The sequence below is a fragment of the Labeo rohita genome, chromosome 1 (genome assembly GCF_022985175.1).
Source record: "Labeo rohita strain BAU-BD-2019 chromosome 1, IGBB_LRoh.1.0, whole genome shotgun sequence".
NCBI classification, from domain to species: Eukaryota; Metazoa; Chordata; class Actinopteri; order Cypriniformes; family Cyprinidae; genus Labeo; species Labeo rohita.
In genome coordinates this window covers 43045487-43064090 of record NC_066869.1, presented here as the reverse complement: position 1 = coordinate 43064090, position 18604 = coordinate 43045487, and the positions used below count along the sequence as shown (strand labels likewise).

At 36.2% G+C, this 18604-nt stretch overlaps 1 protein-coding gene across 1 annotated transcript; it reads right to left on the bottom strand.

Moving 5' to 3' along the window:
- Positions 1-3781: 3781 nt before the first annotated feature.
- LOC127169391 (endonuclease domain-containing 1 protein-like) lies at positions 3782-6330 on the bottom strand. Its single transcript, XM_051116743.1, has 3 exons — positions 6294-6330; positions 5436-5746; positions 3782-4674 (listed from the first exon to the last, which is right to left on the bottom strand). Exons 2-3 carry the CDS (start codon positions 5715-5717, stop codon positions 4006-4008), a joined length of 951 nt encoding a protein of 316 aa, XP_050972700.1. The 5' UTR covers positions 5718-5746; positions 6294-6330; the 3' UTR covers positions 3782-4005.
- Positions 6331-18604: the final 12274 nt, after the last annotated feature.

Here is an 18604-nt window from a genome sequence, read left to right as displayed (position 1 = left end):
CTGCTGCCATGAAGCCAACATGAAGCCAATATGTATCATGTATCATTTACCATAAAACAAATTTTTGATTCAAAAACAAAATGTGTTTATGGATGCTTTATTTTTTGAGGTTTGGAGTTTATTTGAATATACAAAGATGACATTTCAACCTGGTAAAGAGTTTGTTCATACTTTACCGGGAAATGATGACCTAAATAAATTGAGAAAATAAAATAGATAAAAGTAAAAGTTGTGATTGTAGATTCAGCTCAGTGATCTCATGTCAAAACAATTGGTTTTCCTTTTACCAGACTGTTAATGCCTATTTATTTAAATGGAGAGCTCTAGTGCACAATTCTGATAATAATTATGTACTAGAATTTTCAACATCCAGCATTCTAATTTATCAAGGGTTCAAAATAAACACTCACCAATGCCAAATGAGAATAAGCCAGTTAAGCTGTAACATTATTTGAAATAATCAAATAATGGTAAGTGTCTAATGCTATGGTTCTTGCACAACCTTACCAAAAACTGTATATTGTAGCAGCCTGAAAAGCTGTATTCCTTGTGTTGGGGATGAGTTGTGGTTTGTGTCATCATCTCATCATTTAGTGTACTTTCTACAATGTTTCTGTCAATAAAAGTGCAAAAAGAGTTTTAGTGTTACTCCAAAATAGGTAATTAATCCAGAACAAAGAAATTCACAATTACAGTAATGCTTTATCAATTTCTTTAAATACACAATAGTTTAAAACTAGCAAACTCCCAGAGATTCACTAAAATCAACCTATGACACAACAGATATATGATACATTTAAATATTTCCATGCAACTTAAGCTCTATAGACACATACCAGTGAAAAAAAAAATTCAATAAATCTTTCTGAGATTATGCATTGAGAAGTGTTTAAAGGGGACATCGGATGCAAAATTCACTTATACATGGTTTTTAAACTTAAATGTGTCTTGTGACTGTGTACACCACCACCTCATAATGATAAAAATAAAGGTTTTTTTTTTTTTTTTTTTTTTTTTTAAATCCCCACAAATCATAAGCACTTTCTTATATCAAGCTATTCACAGATAGCTTTGCACAGTCCTCTCCCACAATTGTTGATGGACACTGGTGTTTAAGTGTAGACCTGCCCTGAGTGAGCAGTAAACAGTCTGCCATTGTTTTGACGCCACAGTGTCTCCTAACTAACTGTGGTGTTTTGTTGTTGGATGTAATAATGAACATAGCAGTTGTCATTTACTTCTGACATCTGAGCCATTGAAGTCACAGACCTACTTTTGTTTTTGAAGGGAATGCAGTGCCCGATCTACCTAAATGCATTCATGTGTGCGTGATTCATTTCACCAGACTGCTTTGCAGTGATGGGAATAATGGCAAATAATACTAACTGCATGATTTTTTCAGTAACGAGTAATCAAATGAATTACTGTTTCCCCCCTTACAACGTCATTACCAATACTGAAAATAAAATGCGGCGTTACTATAATCTATTGTAATATTATAATATTGTTTTTCAGTTCATCACCGTACCTGTATTTGACGAGCCGTAAACTCTAGTGTGAAGGCACACGAGCTGTCCTTTTGTCTCCTTCACACGAAAAGAAAGATACAGAGCGACAGTCTTATACCATGCAGAATGACATGCACCATGTAAAAACAATATTATTTTTTGTATTTTCCTGTCAAAATAACAGAAATTCTTTGGAATTCTTCAGCTTTTAAGAACTGCCGGTTTCTCCTGTAGTAGGCGGAACTAATGCGCAAACAACAATCTTATTGGCTGGCGCTCACCTATTATCGTCTCTGTTTTGATTTCAGCAAATCAGTTTGAGAGAACGCAGACAACGTGATTAATATTCATGAACCCAGCAGTTCATTAATCCTTAGTGCATTTCATATTGTTATTAGTACTAGAATTCGTAGTAGTTTTGTTATATTATCAAATCAGTATTATTTTTCGTCCCGCCCCCCCTTTTTTTTTACAAAAACACTAAATTACAAACAGTATCTTTAGCACCACCACCAGTCTTAAGTTCAGTCAGCATGACAAATACGCATTTATACATGGTTGTTCTAATTATTGAAGTTCTAATTACTAAAGTTTAATGCTAAATTATCATAATATCATATTATAATGCTTGACTGACTGATGCTAAATGTACTTTCAGATATTTAAAAATCTGTGCCATTAAGCTTTATAAATATACATACAGGATATCAGATATTTAATCTGGAAAAATTTAATTCATTTAACATATTTAATACTGGGGGCATCCAAATTATTTGACATATTTGAACACTTTTTTTAAAAAAGTAACACAATACTTACTTTCCCTGGTAATTAGTTACTTTTATAATGATGTAACTCAGTTACTAACTCAGTTATTATTTGTAAGAAGTAACTAGTAACATTTTTAAAGTAACATGCTCAACTTGATCAGCACATGAAGAAGCAGCATCATGATGAGTTGATAAATTATCAAGTTCTCTGCAAGAACAACAACAACGTGATAATTTTTTAAACAACTTATAATATTTGAATAATAACAAGAATGTAAGAATGTAAGAAACATGATATATAACACCTTCTGTGTAGTAAGTGAACATCTACTAGATACTCAACAAATAATGAAAAACAAAATGTAAAAGGCCAAAGTCAGCTCTACAAATATGACAGTACATACTGACACCAAGGGCAAAGAAACACGGGTGCAGTGTTGCAGTGAGATGGGTGAGTATTTCTAACTTCCTGCTTTGCCATTCAACATTTTTAAGGAATGATGAAGAACATTTTTAAGGAAATAAGCAAAGCACACAAATTTGATCCACCACATATCTCCCTACAACTACATTACATATTAAAACAAAGCTCCACTTAATAAGAATGTGTTTGTTTATAAAAACTGAAATATAACTCTTAACTCTAAAGTAATAGTGATATCTAATTTTGTTATTGGATATAGAACATAGCAGCACTATCCGAATCCACCTGACATCACAGCCATCACAGTTGAAAGACTCAGTGATCATTTTGGATTCACCGCTGGTTTATTTTCTAGTCATGCAAGTTTTTCTAGTCTGCTTGAATGAGGAAAGATGAAAATTCTTCAAAGGTGTTTTCCAAGCTTAGGTTTCAGTGTCACACCAGGCTGAATGTTTTCTGATTGCTCCAGATAATGTGCATTAACAACATTCTGGAGCAAAAAGATAAGACGATGCTCCTGACAACATTTATACATCTGCCGTATGTATAGAGCATTGTGTTTTTTCTATTCATTTTGATGGATGTCATGGCTGAATATGTAAACTCTTTCTGTTAGTCTCATATTTTATATAGTGGTTTTGGTTGAAATTGTGCCTAATTTTGTTAAATGAATGAATGCAAATGAATGCACAGAAGTGTTTATTATTTCTATTGTGTCTCATTGTATCTTACTGCATTTATGACATTTAAAAAGTTTACATTTGGAAATACACAGTTGTCAATCTGTTCACATGCTGTTTTTGTCACCTGACCAGGGAAAATTAACAGATTCTGAGTTTGTGATAAAATGTTTGCGTTTTAATGTATTTACATTGATTTTACATTGCAAATACATTAATTAGCATTAAACTCACATTCACTAAGAGGGACAAATTCCACATGTGTCATGTGTCCAGCTATTTTTTTTTCAATAGAATTTTTTTTTGTAATAATGTAACTTTATGATTTTACAATGATCTCAAAATTTAAGTAAACTGAGACAGAATCTGTCTAAAAAAATGTTTTTTAATCTAAAAAAAAAACCAAAAACAAAAACAAAACAAAAAAACCCTTCTTTATTTCATATTAGTGTAATATATGATGCACTCCATTTATCCACATTATAATGGTTTCAATCATTAACTACAGAACTGAAAGAATTACAGAATTACACATAAAACTGAAGTTCTTAAGGATTTTCACAGTCCTGTTAGTAAACCTCTTCAAAGCATGAGCAGGATTTTCTTCATGATTCCACTAACAATTATAATAATTCAGTCAGAAGTAACAATAACAGCAAAGAGGACATTTGATAAAGTTTCTCTTTCAGACAAAAGCTCACTGGTGCTTTATTTTGACAGAGCTTATTTTCATTTTTTGAATCGCATTGTTTCTTCGCTGGGGGATCTGTAGCTCCATCAAACAACTCAAATGAAGCAACATTATAAAGTTTTGCCAACTCTTTCTTTAAATCATTCACAGTTGTTTCGTTGGGAGTAACATTCTCATTCTTTCCAATAAACCCGCTTGAGATCTGACATTTGTTATTGTTGTCTAAGCAGCAGTATGCAGTCCAGAAATGACTAGGCACGATCACTCTATTCTTTATTTTACCAACACCTGGTACCACCCCTGTCACAATGTAAACAGAATACTTCTTCGGTAGACATCGATTGGACAGATTAGTTGCAATTTCTTTTTCTAGTACCCTCCACTGACCTCGGTTAAAAGAGGGGTTTTGTGGAGCAGCATTGGTGAGAGTGAAGGTGGCATCAGCACACTTCTGTGACTGTGCCTGGTAGACTGGTGCCAGATGACCTTTGTCGAAACCAGAATTCTCGTAGTCTCCATTGAGAGCTTGATGGTCTCCAAGTTGTTGTACTTTCACATCATTTTCAGGTGTCATGTTTGGTGATGTTTTATTTTTGTCAAGCTGCATTGGTGAATCAGTTGAAAACATAAGTTTATGGACAGTTCACGTTAGAAGAGAAAAAAGCATGCCAATATGTACTATACTAATACCCACACTCTGTAGGCTGAAGTTTTAAATAAGTACAGCAAACACTTTTAGGCCAAAACTGTTGTTCTTTATCCCAGCAGAATACAAACTCATCACTACCACCCTTCTTTACAACTCATTCTGCAATTCAGCTTTGTACTGTACTACACATGTAATATAGAAAGTAGTATAGAGGCATGTGGACCTCAGAATCTGATGGATCTAGTTGGAAAGATCTCCAATCCTAATTGATGTTTTCTTCAAACTTACAGTCAAACCAAAATTTATTCAGACACCATTTAACATTTCTCACATTATCACAGTTTATTCACTATAGTTTAGAAAATAGTAAAAAAAAACAAAAATGACATCTGGTGTCTGAATAATTTTTGGTTTGACTGTAAAGAAGAAACAACAACTTCAGTTCAAAGTGTCTGAATAATTTTTGGGCCCATTTTTTTTTTTTTTTTTTAAATCAGTTTCAGTGTATGAAGAAAAATGACTAAGAGCTGTTATCAAAAGAGGCTGCACTAAGTATTATTTTCAAAGTCTAAGAGAATAAACAGCAAAGACGTAATTGTTATTAGTACATTTGAAACGACTCCACCCACCCATATGCACAACCACACAAAAAATTCCTGAACTCTAATATGTAATATGGTACAACCACACATTTAAAGTACTATTTCACTTACTTGAGGTTCAATGTACCACTTGTCTAGTCTTGTGCAGACCTTTAGCCCTTCAAACGTGTAGGCTGAGTACACAGGAATCTTCTTGTTAGTGTTGTAGAATGTGGCATAATAAACAACATTATTTAAAGTTTGGCAGATCTGCCTATATTGTGATCCAGAAATTCTTGTTGGTGATTTGCTGTTTGCAAAAAATTGACCACATGCACTTTCAAAATCCTGCACAACATTGGCTGAACCGCCGGAGAGAAGCGACAGCATTAGCATATGAAGAAGCAGCATCATGATGAAGAGATGATGGATTATGAAGTTCTCTGCAAGAACAACAACCACACGTGATTGTTTTTGTAACTACTATAACATCTTGTGTGTGTAATAGGTAATTACATGATCTAGCTATAAAGATCAAGCTATAAACTTACATAATAATATATACATTATACAATAATGGCTTTAATTAATTGAACATGCATATAACTTTTTGTGACAGCACAACTGCGAGCAAATATTTGATTATAATCCAGCATTGTAGTTGACACTCGCATATACTTGATCGGCTTTAATGTGTTACCCAACTACTATTACAAAAATGTGATTGGATTGAAGGACAGAATTAAGTAGTTACATTTGTTAGTTATATAATTAGGTACATTTTACAAATTATATCAGTTGCTGGATTACATGTAGTTGTGTGTAAAGTGATAGCAAAAATAAAGATCACATATCACAAGTCTAACAAATGAAAAAAAAGATAAATAAAATAATAAAATTAATAAATAACAAAAAAAAAAATACTTAAAATAGTGTAAGTATAATAAAAACAAGTAAAATTAAAGATCCATCCATAGAACTGTCACTCACCACTATTAGTTGTTCTTTACAAGAAGCTTGTTTTCACCCGTCCTTCTATAATTTCCCTTTCTATGTTCTTGTTTATATACCCTCTCTATTTACTGAAATGTGCTGTCTTGACAATTTAATTTTTGTAAATCAGCTAAAATACACTAAAAACTTCATGCTTCTCTTAGTTTTTGCTTGCCACTGATTCTTGAGAAGTGTGACAAAACAGGGTGAAATATAAAACAAAATAAAACCTTGTACTCAGACAAATGAAACTTTATTTTTGTATCTTATATGTACTAACCTATACTATGCTATGCTTTCATTCAGCCTCCCAACTTTTCTCTTTTTTATCAAAATGTGTTTTACCTTGCCATCACTTCTTTCGCAAACAATCAAGATGTTTTGAATATTTCAAAACACATTCTCATGTTAGCAGACAGATTACTTTTTCACATGTGACCAACAATTCCTTAAATATAATATATCACAATTGTCACGCTCAGGAGACACAGGAACACAGGGCAGTCACATCAACGTCCGACAAAGCAAGAGGGGAAACACACGCTATATATACACACACAGACTGATTACAAACACAGGTGTAGACAAGGAGGGAGAAACCAAAACACACAGAACTGCAGGGGAGATAATGGGAGAAACCAACTAGAAAGTCCAGGGGTGTGACATTACCTCCCCCTCCCGGAAGGCGCGTCCTCGCGCCGACAAACAGGGACAACAAGATGTACAAAGTCTTAGGAAGGGGCTTCGGTGGAGGACGGACTCCCGGGAGGAGGGCAAAAGATGGAGTCCAGGGTGATGACGGGATATTCCATGGAGGTGATGATGGAGGGAGGAGCCAAGGAGGTGACAGGAGGGGGCTGGAGCAGGAGGAGCCAGGTGAGACCCAGACCGCAGCCATGATGGAGCCCCACGGTGGAGCCGATGGAGGGAGGAACCATGGTGGAGGAAAGGCTAACGACTCCATGGGGCCGACCGACGGAGGCAGAGCAGGTGGTGGTAGACCCCGAGGCGGAGACGGAGAGCCGATGATCCTGGACGACCCCGAGGATCCGGAGGGCCCAGGCGGAGCCCAAGGCTCTGGCGACCAAGGCGGAGGCGGAGATCCGGAGGTCCGCGGCGGAGCCGGAGCAACAGAGGACCGAGGCTGTGCCCGTGGGAGGGAGGAGGTCCACAGAGCCGGAGGGACGGAGCGATGAGGCGCAGCTGGAGGAGTAGAGTCCAGAGGCGAAGGTGGGGCGACGACTGACCAGGGCGGAGCCGGAGGGATGATGGAGCCCGGTGGAGTGACGGGCGACGGTGGAGACGAGGGAGCTGAGAGACGGGGTGGAGCCGCAGGGTCGGAGGGCCGAGGCGGAGTCCAGGACTCAGAGGCTGGAGGCGAAGATGAGGGATCCTCCAGCCATGACACCGATGGAGACTGGCAGACCTGCGGCGAACCCACCGCACAGATGGTGGGCTGAGGGTGAGCAGATGGGCTGCCAGGAGACAGCGGTGGCGGGACTGAGGCCGCAGAAACAATAGACAGAGGGAGGGTGGGTGGGAAATCCAGGCAGTCAGGTAATTTAGATGGTGGAAGAAGAGCGGGCATGTCTTCATATAAATCTTCAAAGACATTAGTCAAATCTTGTTCCAGAAAAATTTGTCCCAGATCCAGGCGTTGCTCACCCTCAGCGGTGGTGCAGTGGGCGGTGCTGTCCTCAGCACCCTCACGCCCATCAGGAACGTCCACCGTCGCAGGCTCTGTGGCCGGCTCTTGCACCTGGTCAGACGCAAATTCCTCCAGCTCCGTGGCGATCGCTCGCTCTGTCTCTCCAATGGGCGATGGCTCCTAGGTCGCGCTGGTAGCGTGGGATCCGTCTGTGGTGGGCTCGGGCTCGTGCTCCGCGTGTCGGGGTGGTGGTTGGCTGGGTTCTGGGTCCGGAGTGGCACTAGCGAGATTCTCCAAGGAACAGGCGGGGAACGAGGGTTTGTTTCTCGCCAGTGTCCACTCCACAAACGCGGAGGGCCGGCGTCGTCCGGGTAGCTGGTGGTGTTAGCTACAAGCTGGAACCTGATCGTAAATCCCTCGAGCGGAAGATCCCCCTGCTTCAGCCGAAGAAGGATGAATTCTGGACGGAGTAAGGAAGCCATAGGGGAAACACAACGGAAACAAAAAACTGAGGAAAAAGTAACGAAAAATAAAACGGAGGGGAAAGCACGAAAAAACAGTTTCGGTCGGACATTCTGTCACGCTCAGACAAAGCACACGAACAACGATGTAAATAAACGAAAGGTATTTAATAAATCCACGGGGAACACAGGAGACACAGGAACACAGGGCAGTCACATCAACGTCCGACATCCGTTCATTTGGGAACACCATGCGGCTAATCACATGGGAGGACCCACTAGGATCAGTCGTACCATTATGTGAAAGTAGGAAAGGGGGCGCATGCCAGGTGAGGTACACAGGTACAGGCCAGGTACACAGAGCGACAGAGAGAGGCGGGGGAGACGGCATTAAATGCGAGTCCAAATGCGCCTGGTTAAGGTAATGGTAGGAAGACTCTGCATTGTTGCAACATCGGTGCCCTCAGAGAGTCTTCTCAAAAACAGGATAAATAATTACAGAGAGGAGAAATCGCATCAGCCCATCCAAGCTGAGGCATCTGATATTTCTCAATGCCAACCTGCACTAAAGACAAAAGTGTTTTGTTATATGCACTACCGTTCAAAGGTTTGGGGTCAGTAAGACTTGTAATAGTCTTTAAAGAAGTCTTTTATGCTCATCAAGGCTGCATTTATTTGATTAAAAATATAGAAAAAAAAACAGTAATATTGCAAAATGTTTTTACAATATAAAATAATGTTTTTTTATTTTAACATAGTTTAAAATAGAATTTATTCCTATGATGAAAAGCTGAATTTTTATCAGCTGTTACTCCAGTCTTAAGTGTCGCATGATCCTTCAGAAATCATTCTAATGTGCAGATTTATTATTAGAATGATCAATGTTGGATAATATAAACAGTTGTGCTGCCAAATATTTTTTGGAACCTGTGATTTTTTTTTTTTTTTTTTTTCAGGATTCTTTCATGAATAACAAGTTTAAAAAGTACAGTGTTTATTCAAAATATAAATATTTTATAACAATGTAAATTATTTATTATTAACTTTTAATAAACTTTTAATTATTAACTTAATACATCCTTGGTGAATAAAAGTATTAATTTCTTTAAAAAAAAAAAAGAAACAATAAAAATGTACTGACCCAAACTTTTGAACGGTAGTGTATGTTTATTATATATGTTAAGACTTTTCCCTTTATTTAGGTTATTTGATTTGTTTGCTGTGGTTGTGTTCAATTGTTCAATTAAAGTTTTATTAAAATGTTAAATAATAGTAACTGTGTATTTTTTTTATGAAAAATAAGGAATTAAAAAGTTGCTTACCAATACACAAAACATTTACAATTGATAAATTGGGCTAAAATAGAAGGCTCTGAGTGATACTAAATAAAGAGCCATTTGGGAGCCGTAAGAGCCGGCTCTTTTAAGGGAGCCGAGCCAAAAGAGCCGAATCTTTGAAAAGAGCCGAACTTCCCATCACTAACACACAGACTGATTACAGACAGGTGTAGACAATGAGGGAGAAACCAAAACACACAGAACTGCAGGGGAGATAATGGGAGAAACCAACTAGAAAGTCCAGGGGTGTGACAACAATCACATATTATTATTATTATTATTATTATTATTATTATTATTATATTATAATAACACACATCATTTCCAACATTTTTGTGGACAGACAATTACAGCATTTCACTAGATTTTTAATAAGATTTTCACTGCAATTGTTTGGCAAAATAAAGGCTTGAAGGTTGCAAGGACCTCTTGCAAATGAGAAAATATAGATATAAGTATTGTAATGTTACTAGTGCAAAGTAAAATAATTCATATAATTATTGTATTTTACAGTTTTATACTACTACTATGACTACTACTACTAATAAATGCAATGTGAACTGATACACTAAATCAAGGGTGCCCAAACTTGGTCCTGGAGGGCCTGTGTCCTGCAGAATTGAGCTCCAACCCCAATTAGACATACCTGAACCAGCTAATAAAGCTCTTAGGAATATTACATACTTCCGAACAGGTGTCTTAAGGCAAATTGGAGCTAAACTCCATAGGACACTTGGCCCTGCAGGACCTTGAACTAGATCGCTAAAAACTAAGCAGCCTACAGCACCATCGACCTGTGAGGAATGAATGTATGCTGTTAGCCAGTTGAAGCATTGGGCGTTCACTTTCAAGTCTACAATCCACCACGTCTATTTAAACAGAGAGTTCTGCTGAGGGGGGGTTAAAAACAGGACAGAAAATAGCCTATTAATTCTAAATGATGATGTTTTTTGATGTAAAAATCTTGAAAACAATAGAACTGGACCTCAGAGAACAGTACAAAACAAAAAACAAAGGCAGTTCATGACCCCTTTAATTTTGCATTGTCAGCTGAGCCTGCTGGGCGTTTCACTCATGCTGAGCGTCAACACATTTGTATGTACTATTTGAATTCATGATTGGTTGCCAAACTGCGGAATTAAGCAGACCAATAAAAATGTTGTTAACCAAATAAAAGTAATATCAATTATTTCAAAGATTAAATACATTTTTAATGTAATTGTTTTTTGTTTTTGTTTGTTTGTTTGCTTTCATTCCCTGAAACAGGGCACACTCAGCTTCTCAGTAACTAAAAATGGAAGAAGTAAAAAAACTGAACAGAGTGGATATTTTTAATAGCTTTTCTGTGGAATACTACTTGGACTTCCTTTTTTCCCCATGACCAAACATAATCCTACAACCACTGATTATGAGCATAATCCTACGACCGTATATCACCCAAAAGACTGATTGATCATTTTGGTTTTCCGCTGGTTTATTTTCTGGACATGCAAGTATAGGTCCTGTCTGCTTGACTGAGGGGAAGAAAATTCTTCAAAAGGGGTTTTCCAAGCTTAGGTTTCAATGACACATGAGGATAAAAGTTTTCTGGTTGTTCCAGATAATGTGCATAAACAACATCAATTTACATTGATTAAGTGGAAATACATGAGTTTTGCATTAAACTCACATTGACTGAGTGGGATGAGTTTTACGTGTCTGAATTTTTTTTTCCAATGGAAATTCTTGTAACAATGTAACTTTATGATCTTACAATGATCTCAAATTTTGAGTAAATCAAGGCTGAATCTGTGTCAGAGTTGCAGTTTAGAAGTTAGAGTTAGAGTCTAATTGATGTCTGTCCAATAAAGAGGCAATCAAACGAAAGAAAGAAAGAAAAGAAAAGAAAAGAAAGAAGAATCTTTATTTCATATTAGTGTAATATATGATGCACTCCATTTTAGGGATGTCACAATACTCAATATAATATCGAACTGTTCGGTACGGCATCCACGGTTCAATACGTGGTTGCGAATTGCGGTTTTTCGGTTTTGCATTTAAATAACTTCCCTGTTTTATTTCTCTGGGAATTTGCTGTACGTGCGCCTGCGATTCCACGTGCTGAAATGAGGAAATGCTTCCCCACTTATATTTGAAAAAGCAATGCAGAGCATCTTCCATTCTAATGACATGAAATGATAAGCCTTTCTAAACCTGTTGTCCAACAAAAGTTATAAAAACAAAAGACATAAAAACATTATAACTTGTTTTTAATTCCCAACATCAGTCGAATGTTTAAAATAACTTCCTTATGTGATCTGATGTGGATTCTTATCACAGAATGAGGCAGACAATAAATTCTGTACTCATATTCCATGTCGATTAGCAATGGCTTATGAAAATACACGAAATGGCTTTAAGAACACAGATAAACCATATATTATTGCAGACGAGTGTTTATTGTCCTTACAATTCATAATTCAAAACGTTTAACGTTACATCTTGTTTTTATTCAGTTATAGCAATAGCGATGCCTTTATCCATATTAGAGAAGCTGGAAAGGAACGTCATCAGTGATGCTTCTTTGACACATGTGCTTTTTTTTTTTTTTTTTTTTTTTTTTTTTTTTGCACGAGGGCGACCAGTATGAATGAAACCCATTCTATTTTGTGTAAAAAAAAAAAAAAAATAAATAATAATACCTCTCTCAAAAGAAAAAATTAAGCAGACATATACTAAACCACGCTTTTTCTAGTGTACAGAGGTTTACGGGAGTATTTAGTTAATTTATTCCAAAAAAATCCCACACTGAAAATGAAATGGCAAGATATCAGAACCGAACCGAAAACCATGGTTAAAAACCGAGGTACGTATTGAACTGTGGGCTAACTGTATTGTTGCATCTCTATTCCATTTAAATATTAGAATTGTTTCAATTATTGATTGCAGTCAAAGAATTGAAAGAATTACAGAATCACACATAAAACTGAAGTTCTTAAGGATTTTCACAGTCCTGTTAGTAAACCTTTTTAAAGCATGAGCAGAATTTTCTTCATGATTCCACTAACAATTATAATAATTCAGTCAGAAGTAACAATAACAACAAAGAGGACATTTGATAAAGTTTCTCTTTCAGACAAAAGCTCACTTGGGCTTTATTTTGAAAGAGCTTATTTTAATTTTCTGAATCGCTTTGTTTCTTCGCTGGGGGATCTGTAGCTCCATCAAACAACTCAAATGACGTAACATCATAAAGTTGTGCCAACCCTGACTTTAAATCACTCACATTTTTTTCTTTGGGACGAATGTTCTCATTCTTTCCAATAAACCCGCTTGAGATCTGACATTTGTTATTGTTGTCTAAGCAGCAGTATGCAGTCCAGAAATGACTAGGCACGTTCACTCTATTCTTTATTTTACCAACACCTGGTACCACCCCTGTCACAATGTAAACAGAATACTTCTTCGGTAGACATCGATTGGACAGATTAGTTGCAATTTCTTTTTCTAGTACCTTCCACTGACCTCGGTTAAAAGAGGGGTTTTGTGGAGCAGCATTGGTGAGAGTGAAGGTGGCATCAGCACACTTCTGTGACTGTGCCTGGTAGACTGGTGCCAGATGACCTTTGTCGAAACCAGAATTCTCGTAGTCTCCATTGAGAGCTTGATGGTTTCCAAGTTCTTGTATTTTCACATCATTTTCAAGGTGTCATGTTTGGTGATGTTTTATTATCAAGCTGAAATAGTGAATCAATTGAGAACATTAGCTTATGGATAAGAGAGAAAAAAAAACATATTAATACGTGATGCAGACTCTGTAGGCTGAACTTAAGTTAAAATAAGTACAGCAAACACTTTAAGACCAAATCTATTGTTGTTCTTTATCCCAGCAAAACAGATTACAAACTCATCACTACCACCCTTCTTTACAGCTTCTTCTGCTATTCAGCTTTGTACTGTACTACACATATACAGTTGAGGTCAAAAGTTTACATAAAAATGGCCCCATCCAAACATTTACATACACTTAACTCTTAATACTGTGTTGATACCTAGCTGTTTTTTTTTTTTTAGTGATAGTTGTTTATGAGTCCCTTGTTTGTCCTCAACAGTTTGTCCAGAAACCACAAATTCTTTGGTTTTTCAGCATTTTTGTGTATTTGAACCCTTTCCAACAATGACTGTATAATTTTGAGATCCATCTTTTCACACTGAGGACAACTGAGGGGCTCATATGCAACTATTACAGAAGGTTCAAATGCTCACTGATGCTCCAGAAAGTAAAACGATGCATTAAGAGCTGGGGGTGAAAACTTTTTAACTGAATGAAGATATGTACAATTTTCTTATTATGCCCAAATATCATACATTCTTTTTTTTTTCATTTAGTGCTTCAGAAGCTACAGAAGATACTTACTTGTTTTCCAAGTTAAATTTACCCTGATCTTCAAATTCAAAAAGTTTTCACCCCTGGCTCTTAATGCATTGTGTTTCTTTCTAAAGCATCAGTGAATGATTGAACCTTCTGTAATAGTTGCTGAGTCCCTCAGTTTCCCTCAGTGTAAAAAGATGGATCTTAAAATCATACAGTCATTGTTGGAAAGAGTTCAAATACACAAAAATGCTGGAAAAAAAAAAAAGAACAGAATTTGTGGAACCTGAAGGATTTTTCTGAAGAACAGCAGGCAGTTTAACTGTTCAGGACAAACAACAGACTCACGGACAACAGAAAAACCAGCTGTGGATCATTCAGGTAACACAGTATTAAGAATGTAAACTTTTGAACAGGGTTGTGTTTATAAATAAATAAATTTAACTATTAGTTGCTCTTGTGGACTATATGTGAACATTTTTTGTGTGAAATATCTTATTCAGGTCAGTACTAAATAAAAAGTAACATGCATTTTGTGTGATCCCTCTTTTTTTGGTCAAATAATTAACATTTTGCAGATTCTGCAAGGTGTATGTAAACTTTTGAACTCAACTGTAATATATTAGCAATAGCTCTTTTATTTCATAAGAATTTATCTGATATAGTATCCTCATGTTTCTTTACACTTTAAAGCAGTTTGACCCATTATTTGGTGCTCATAAAGAGTGATCTTGAATTACATTGAAAATGGAATGTAGACCCGTGGACCTCAGAATCTGATGAAGATCATATACCCAAATTTGATTCAAATTTTTTATGACAATATAAACCAAGACTAAGAGCTGTTATTAAATGAGGTTGCACAAAGTATTACAGCATAGGGTGCCACATGCATACAAACGTGAAAAATATTATTTTAAAAATTATGTTATTTTAAAGCTTATCTGTGAATATTTAAACAACAAAGAAAGGACAAAAAATATGGTACAAAAATTAACTTAAGAACCCATTTAGAGTAATAATTCACTTACTTGAGGTTCAATGTACCACTTGTCTGTTCTTTTGCAGTTCATTCACCCTTCAAACTTGTAGGCTGAGTGCACGGGGATCTTGTTGTTAGTGTCATAGAATGTGGCATAATAAACAACATTATTTAAAGTTTGGCAGATCTGCTTATATTGTGGTTTAGAAATTCTTGTTGGTGATTTTCCATTTGCAAAAAATTGACTACATTCATTTTCAAAATTGTGCACAACTTTGGCTGAACCGTCGAAGAGGAGTGACAGCATCAGCACATGAAGAAGCAGCATCATGATGAAGAGGATGAGAGATGATGAATCAAGTTCTCTACAAGATCAAGAGCCACAATACATAACATAGTGTGTATTTTGTAATATTAAAATCACATATAAATAGCATAACTGTACCTACCTCGAAATTTATAGCAGTGCAAAGAAAGAGCAAGTAACTATTAATCTATTCAATAAAGAGAAAGTTTAGTAATTAAACACAGGAACTAATGTAATACCGGAATCTAATATCAAACAACTAAACAACAAAGAATAAAATACCTGGTCATGCAGGTTTGCACTTAAGAACAACAGGATAATCTGCTTCTTTCCATCATTTCACTTGAAGGCTGGACAGCTGCACTGCTCCTTTAGCCAGCATTCAGACAGCCTGACTATGCTTTCACAGACGAGCTACAACGTAGCACTGCGTCTGGTCTTCAACCAATGAGCAGATCTGTTACACTACTCATGTTTCAATTCACTGTATTAGGCAAACTCCAACTGATCTGCTGAGATCATCACCACATTAAAAGAACATTAACTGAAAAGCACAAGCATTAAGTGTTATGGTCTTGCAATTAGAAGAAAACCATCAGCCAGTACACCCATATGGCATAATCCAATGTTTTTAATTAACAACAAACCTTTTCATTTCTCCATTTGGAGTCAGAGAGGGGTAACTACCCTGGGCCACTTATATAATGGGGACCTTTTCATGACCTTTGAACATATTCAGTCTAAATACAATTTACCAAATCAAACCTACTTTCAATATTTTTAAAAGAAGTCATACAAAAATGTATTGGTTCCTATACTCTGTCAAACTGTAATTCTCACATATACCAAACTATTGAATCTTTAAAACCTAATAAAATATTATCACAAATATATACACTCTTATTATCTACAGAAACCGACATAGTTGCTCCAGTTCAACAATGGACTAAGGACATGGGTACAGATCAAATTATCAACTGGCAAGAAGTTTGCAATAACATTTATTTGATGTCCTGCAATGCCAAAATTCAAATGATTCAATATAAAGTTATTCATAGAACTCATTTCACAACATACAAATTACAATGAATGGGATATATTAAAAATGATAATTGTCTACACTGTCCAGGCTTCACTTCCATGCATTCTGGCAATGTCCACTGGTTCATTCATTTTGGTCAAAGGTCATGAGCAGGCTCTCAGATATCCTCGAATTTAGCATCCCAGTTTGTCCAAAAATTGCTTTACTGGGAGACACTTCTACACTGCAGATTTCTAATCTCTCTCTCTCTCTCTCTCTCTCTCTCATCCTATCATACACCCTCTTCTGTCCCCCCTCCCCCCTCTCTTATCCTTTTGGCTTGAAATAATGTTATCTGACCTGAAAAGGGAAAGACTTGTACAAAAAACTGCCACTGGGTCTGGCAAACAAGGCTCTGGGAAGACAACTGGCTGAGGCACAGACTTCAGGATCACTGAACATCCTGTACTAGGGTCTATTAAGGAGAGGCCATGACTAGGTCACATGCCAATGCCCTCAATGCCCTAGAAAGGGACTCCCTAAGACCGATGATTTGAAGGAAATAGGTTCACATTTTATCTCATGGTCTTCTCCCATCATCAGCTTGAAATAATACAGTCTCCCTCAATTTTCCCTCTCCCTGTCCTCCTCTTATTCTTTCTTCTCGTCTCCCTGTCTATCTTCCATTTTTCATTTTCTCTCCCACCTCATTCTATCTTTCCCTGTTTAAAGATCTTTTGTTTTCCAGCTTTATTATTTATTTATTTACTTATTATATAAGCTATATTTTCAAGATGGCGGTGGTGACAGCAATGGTAACAAAAGGAAAGAAAAGAAATTTAATTATACTTTGAATTTTACATATATTAAAATGGCAGACACTTCTTTCTCTCCGTCATTGTTTTTGGTGTATTTCTTTCTTTTTTTCTTGTTTTTTTTTTTTTTTTTTTTTTTAAAATACTGTCTTTTGTTATGTCTATTTTCAAAAAAAAAAAAAAAAAAAAAAATAGAAGAAAATCTTTTCCCACCATTTTCATTTACCATAAATATGCTGAATCACTGACGTCACATGGACTATTTTAACAATGCCCTTACTACCTTTCTGGGCCTTGAACGTGTCAGTGGCGTTGCTGTCTATGCAGGGTCAGAAAACTCTCAGAAATGATAAAAAAAAATCTTAATTTGTGTTCCTTACACGTCTTAAAGTTGTCTTACAATATTTCAAAATCTTACAATATTTAAAAATGTTAATCTGTGAATGCTTTATTTGTAAGACTTAAAGGATTAGTTCGCTTCCAGAACAAACATTTACAAATAACGTACTCACCTCCTTGCCATCCCAGATGTTCATGTCTTTTTTTACTTCAGTCGTAAGGAAATTATGTTTTTAAGGAAAACATTTCAGGATTTCTCTCCATGTAATGGACTTCTATGGTGCCCCCAAATCTGAACTTCCAAAATGCAGTGTAAATGCAGCTTCAAAGGGCTCCAAACAATCCCAGAAAAGGAATAAGGGTCTTATCTAGTGAAACGATTGGTTAACTTAACTTCAAAATCATCCTACATCACTGTTTTTACTTTTTTCTTTTGTAAAGGGTGTTTGATCTTTGCATGTTCACTTTGTAAAATCTGGGTTGTTACTTCTGCAGTGACGTAGGATGATTTTGAAGATGGAGGAGAAAATGAAATGGGAGTTTTTAGACGTACCCTAACTATCATGACCGGAAAAAAAACTGAGTTTACACAGAGCTAGATGAGACAAGTGTTACAAAAGTTAAAAAAATATATAAATTCTAATTAAAAAAAAAAAAAAAAAAAAAAAAAAAATACTGACCTTTTTGATAGATAAGACCCTTTTTCCTCATCTGGGATCATTTAGAGCCCTTTGAAGCTGCATTTAAACAGCATTTTTGAAGTTCAAATTTAGGGGCACCATTGAAATCCATTACATGGAGAGAAACCCTGAAATGTTTCCCTCAAAAAAAAAAAAAAAAAAAAAAAAAAACACTTTACAACTGAAGAAAGAAAGAAGGGGGTGAGTACATTATCTGTATATTTTTGTTCTGGAAGTGAACTAATCCTTTAAAGGTTTTATATTAAAAGTTAATTAGTTCTTTATGCATGTCTCTCCTTAATGAAAGAAAACCAATGAACCATATTAACCTATTCATTGTAAAGACGGCACAAAAAATATTATGCTC

Excerpts from the sequence above, each read along its gene's own strand:
- LOC127169391 (XM_051116743.1), bottom strand. The coding sequence starts at position 5,717 with ATGATGCTGCTTCTTCATATGCTAATGCTGTCGCTTCTCTCCGGCGGT. Across the intron at positions 4,675-5,435 it reads AGTGGTACATTGAACCTCAA|CTTGACAAAAATAAAACATC; the intron begins GTAAGTGAAATA and ends TCACCAATGCAG.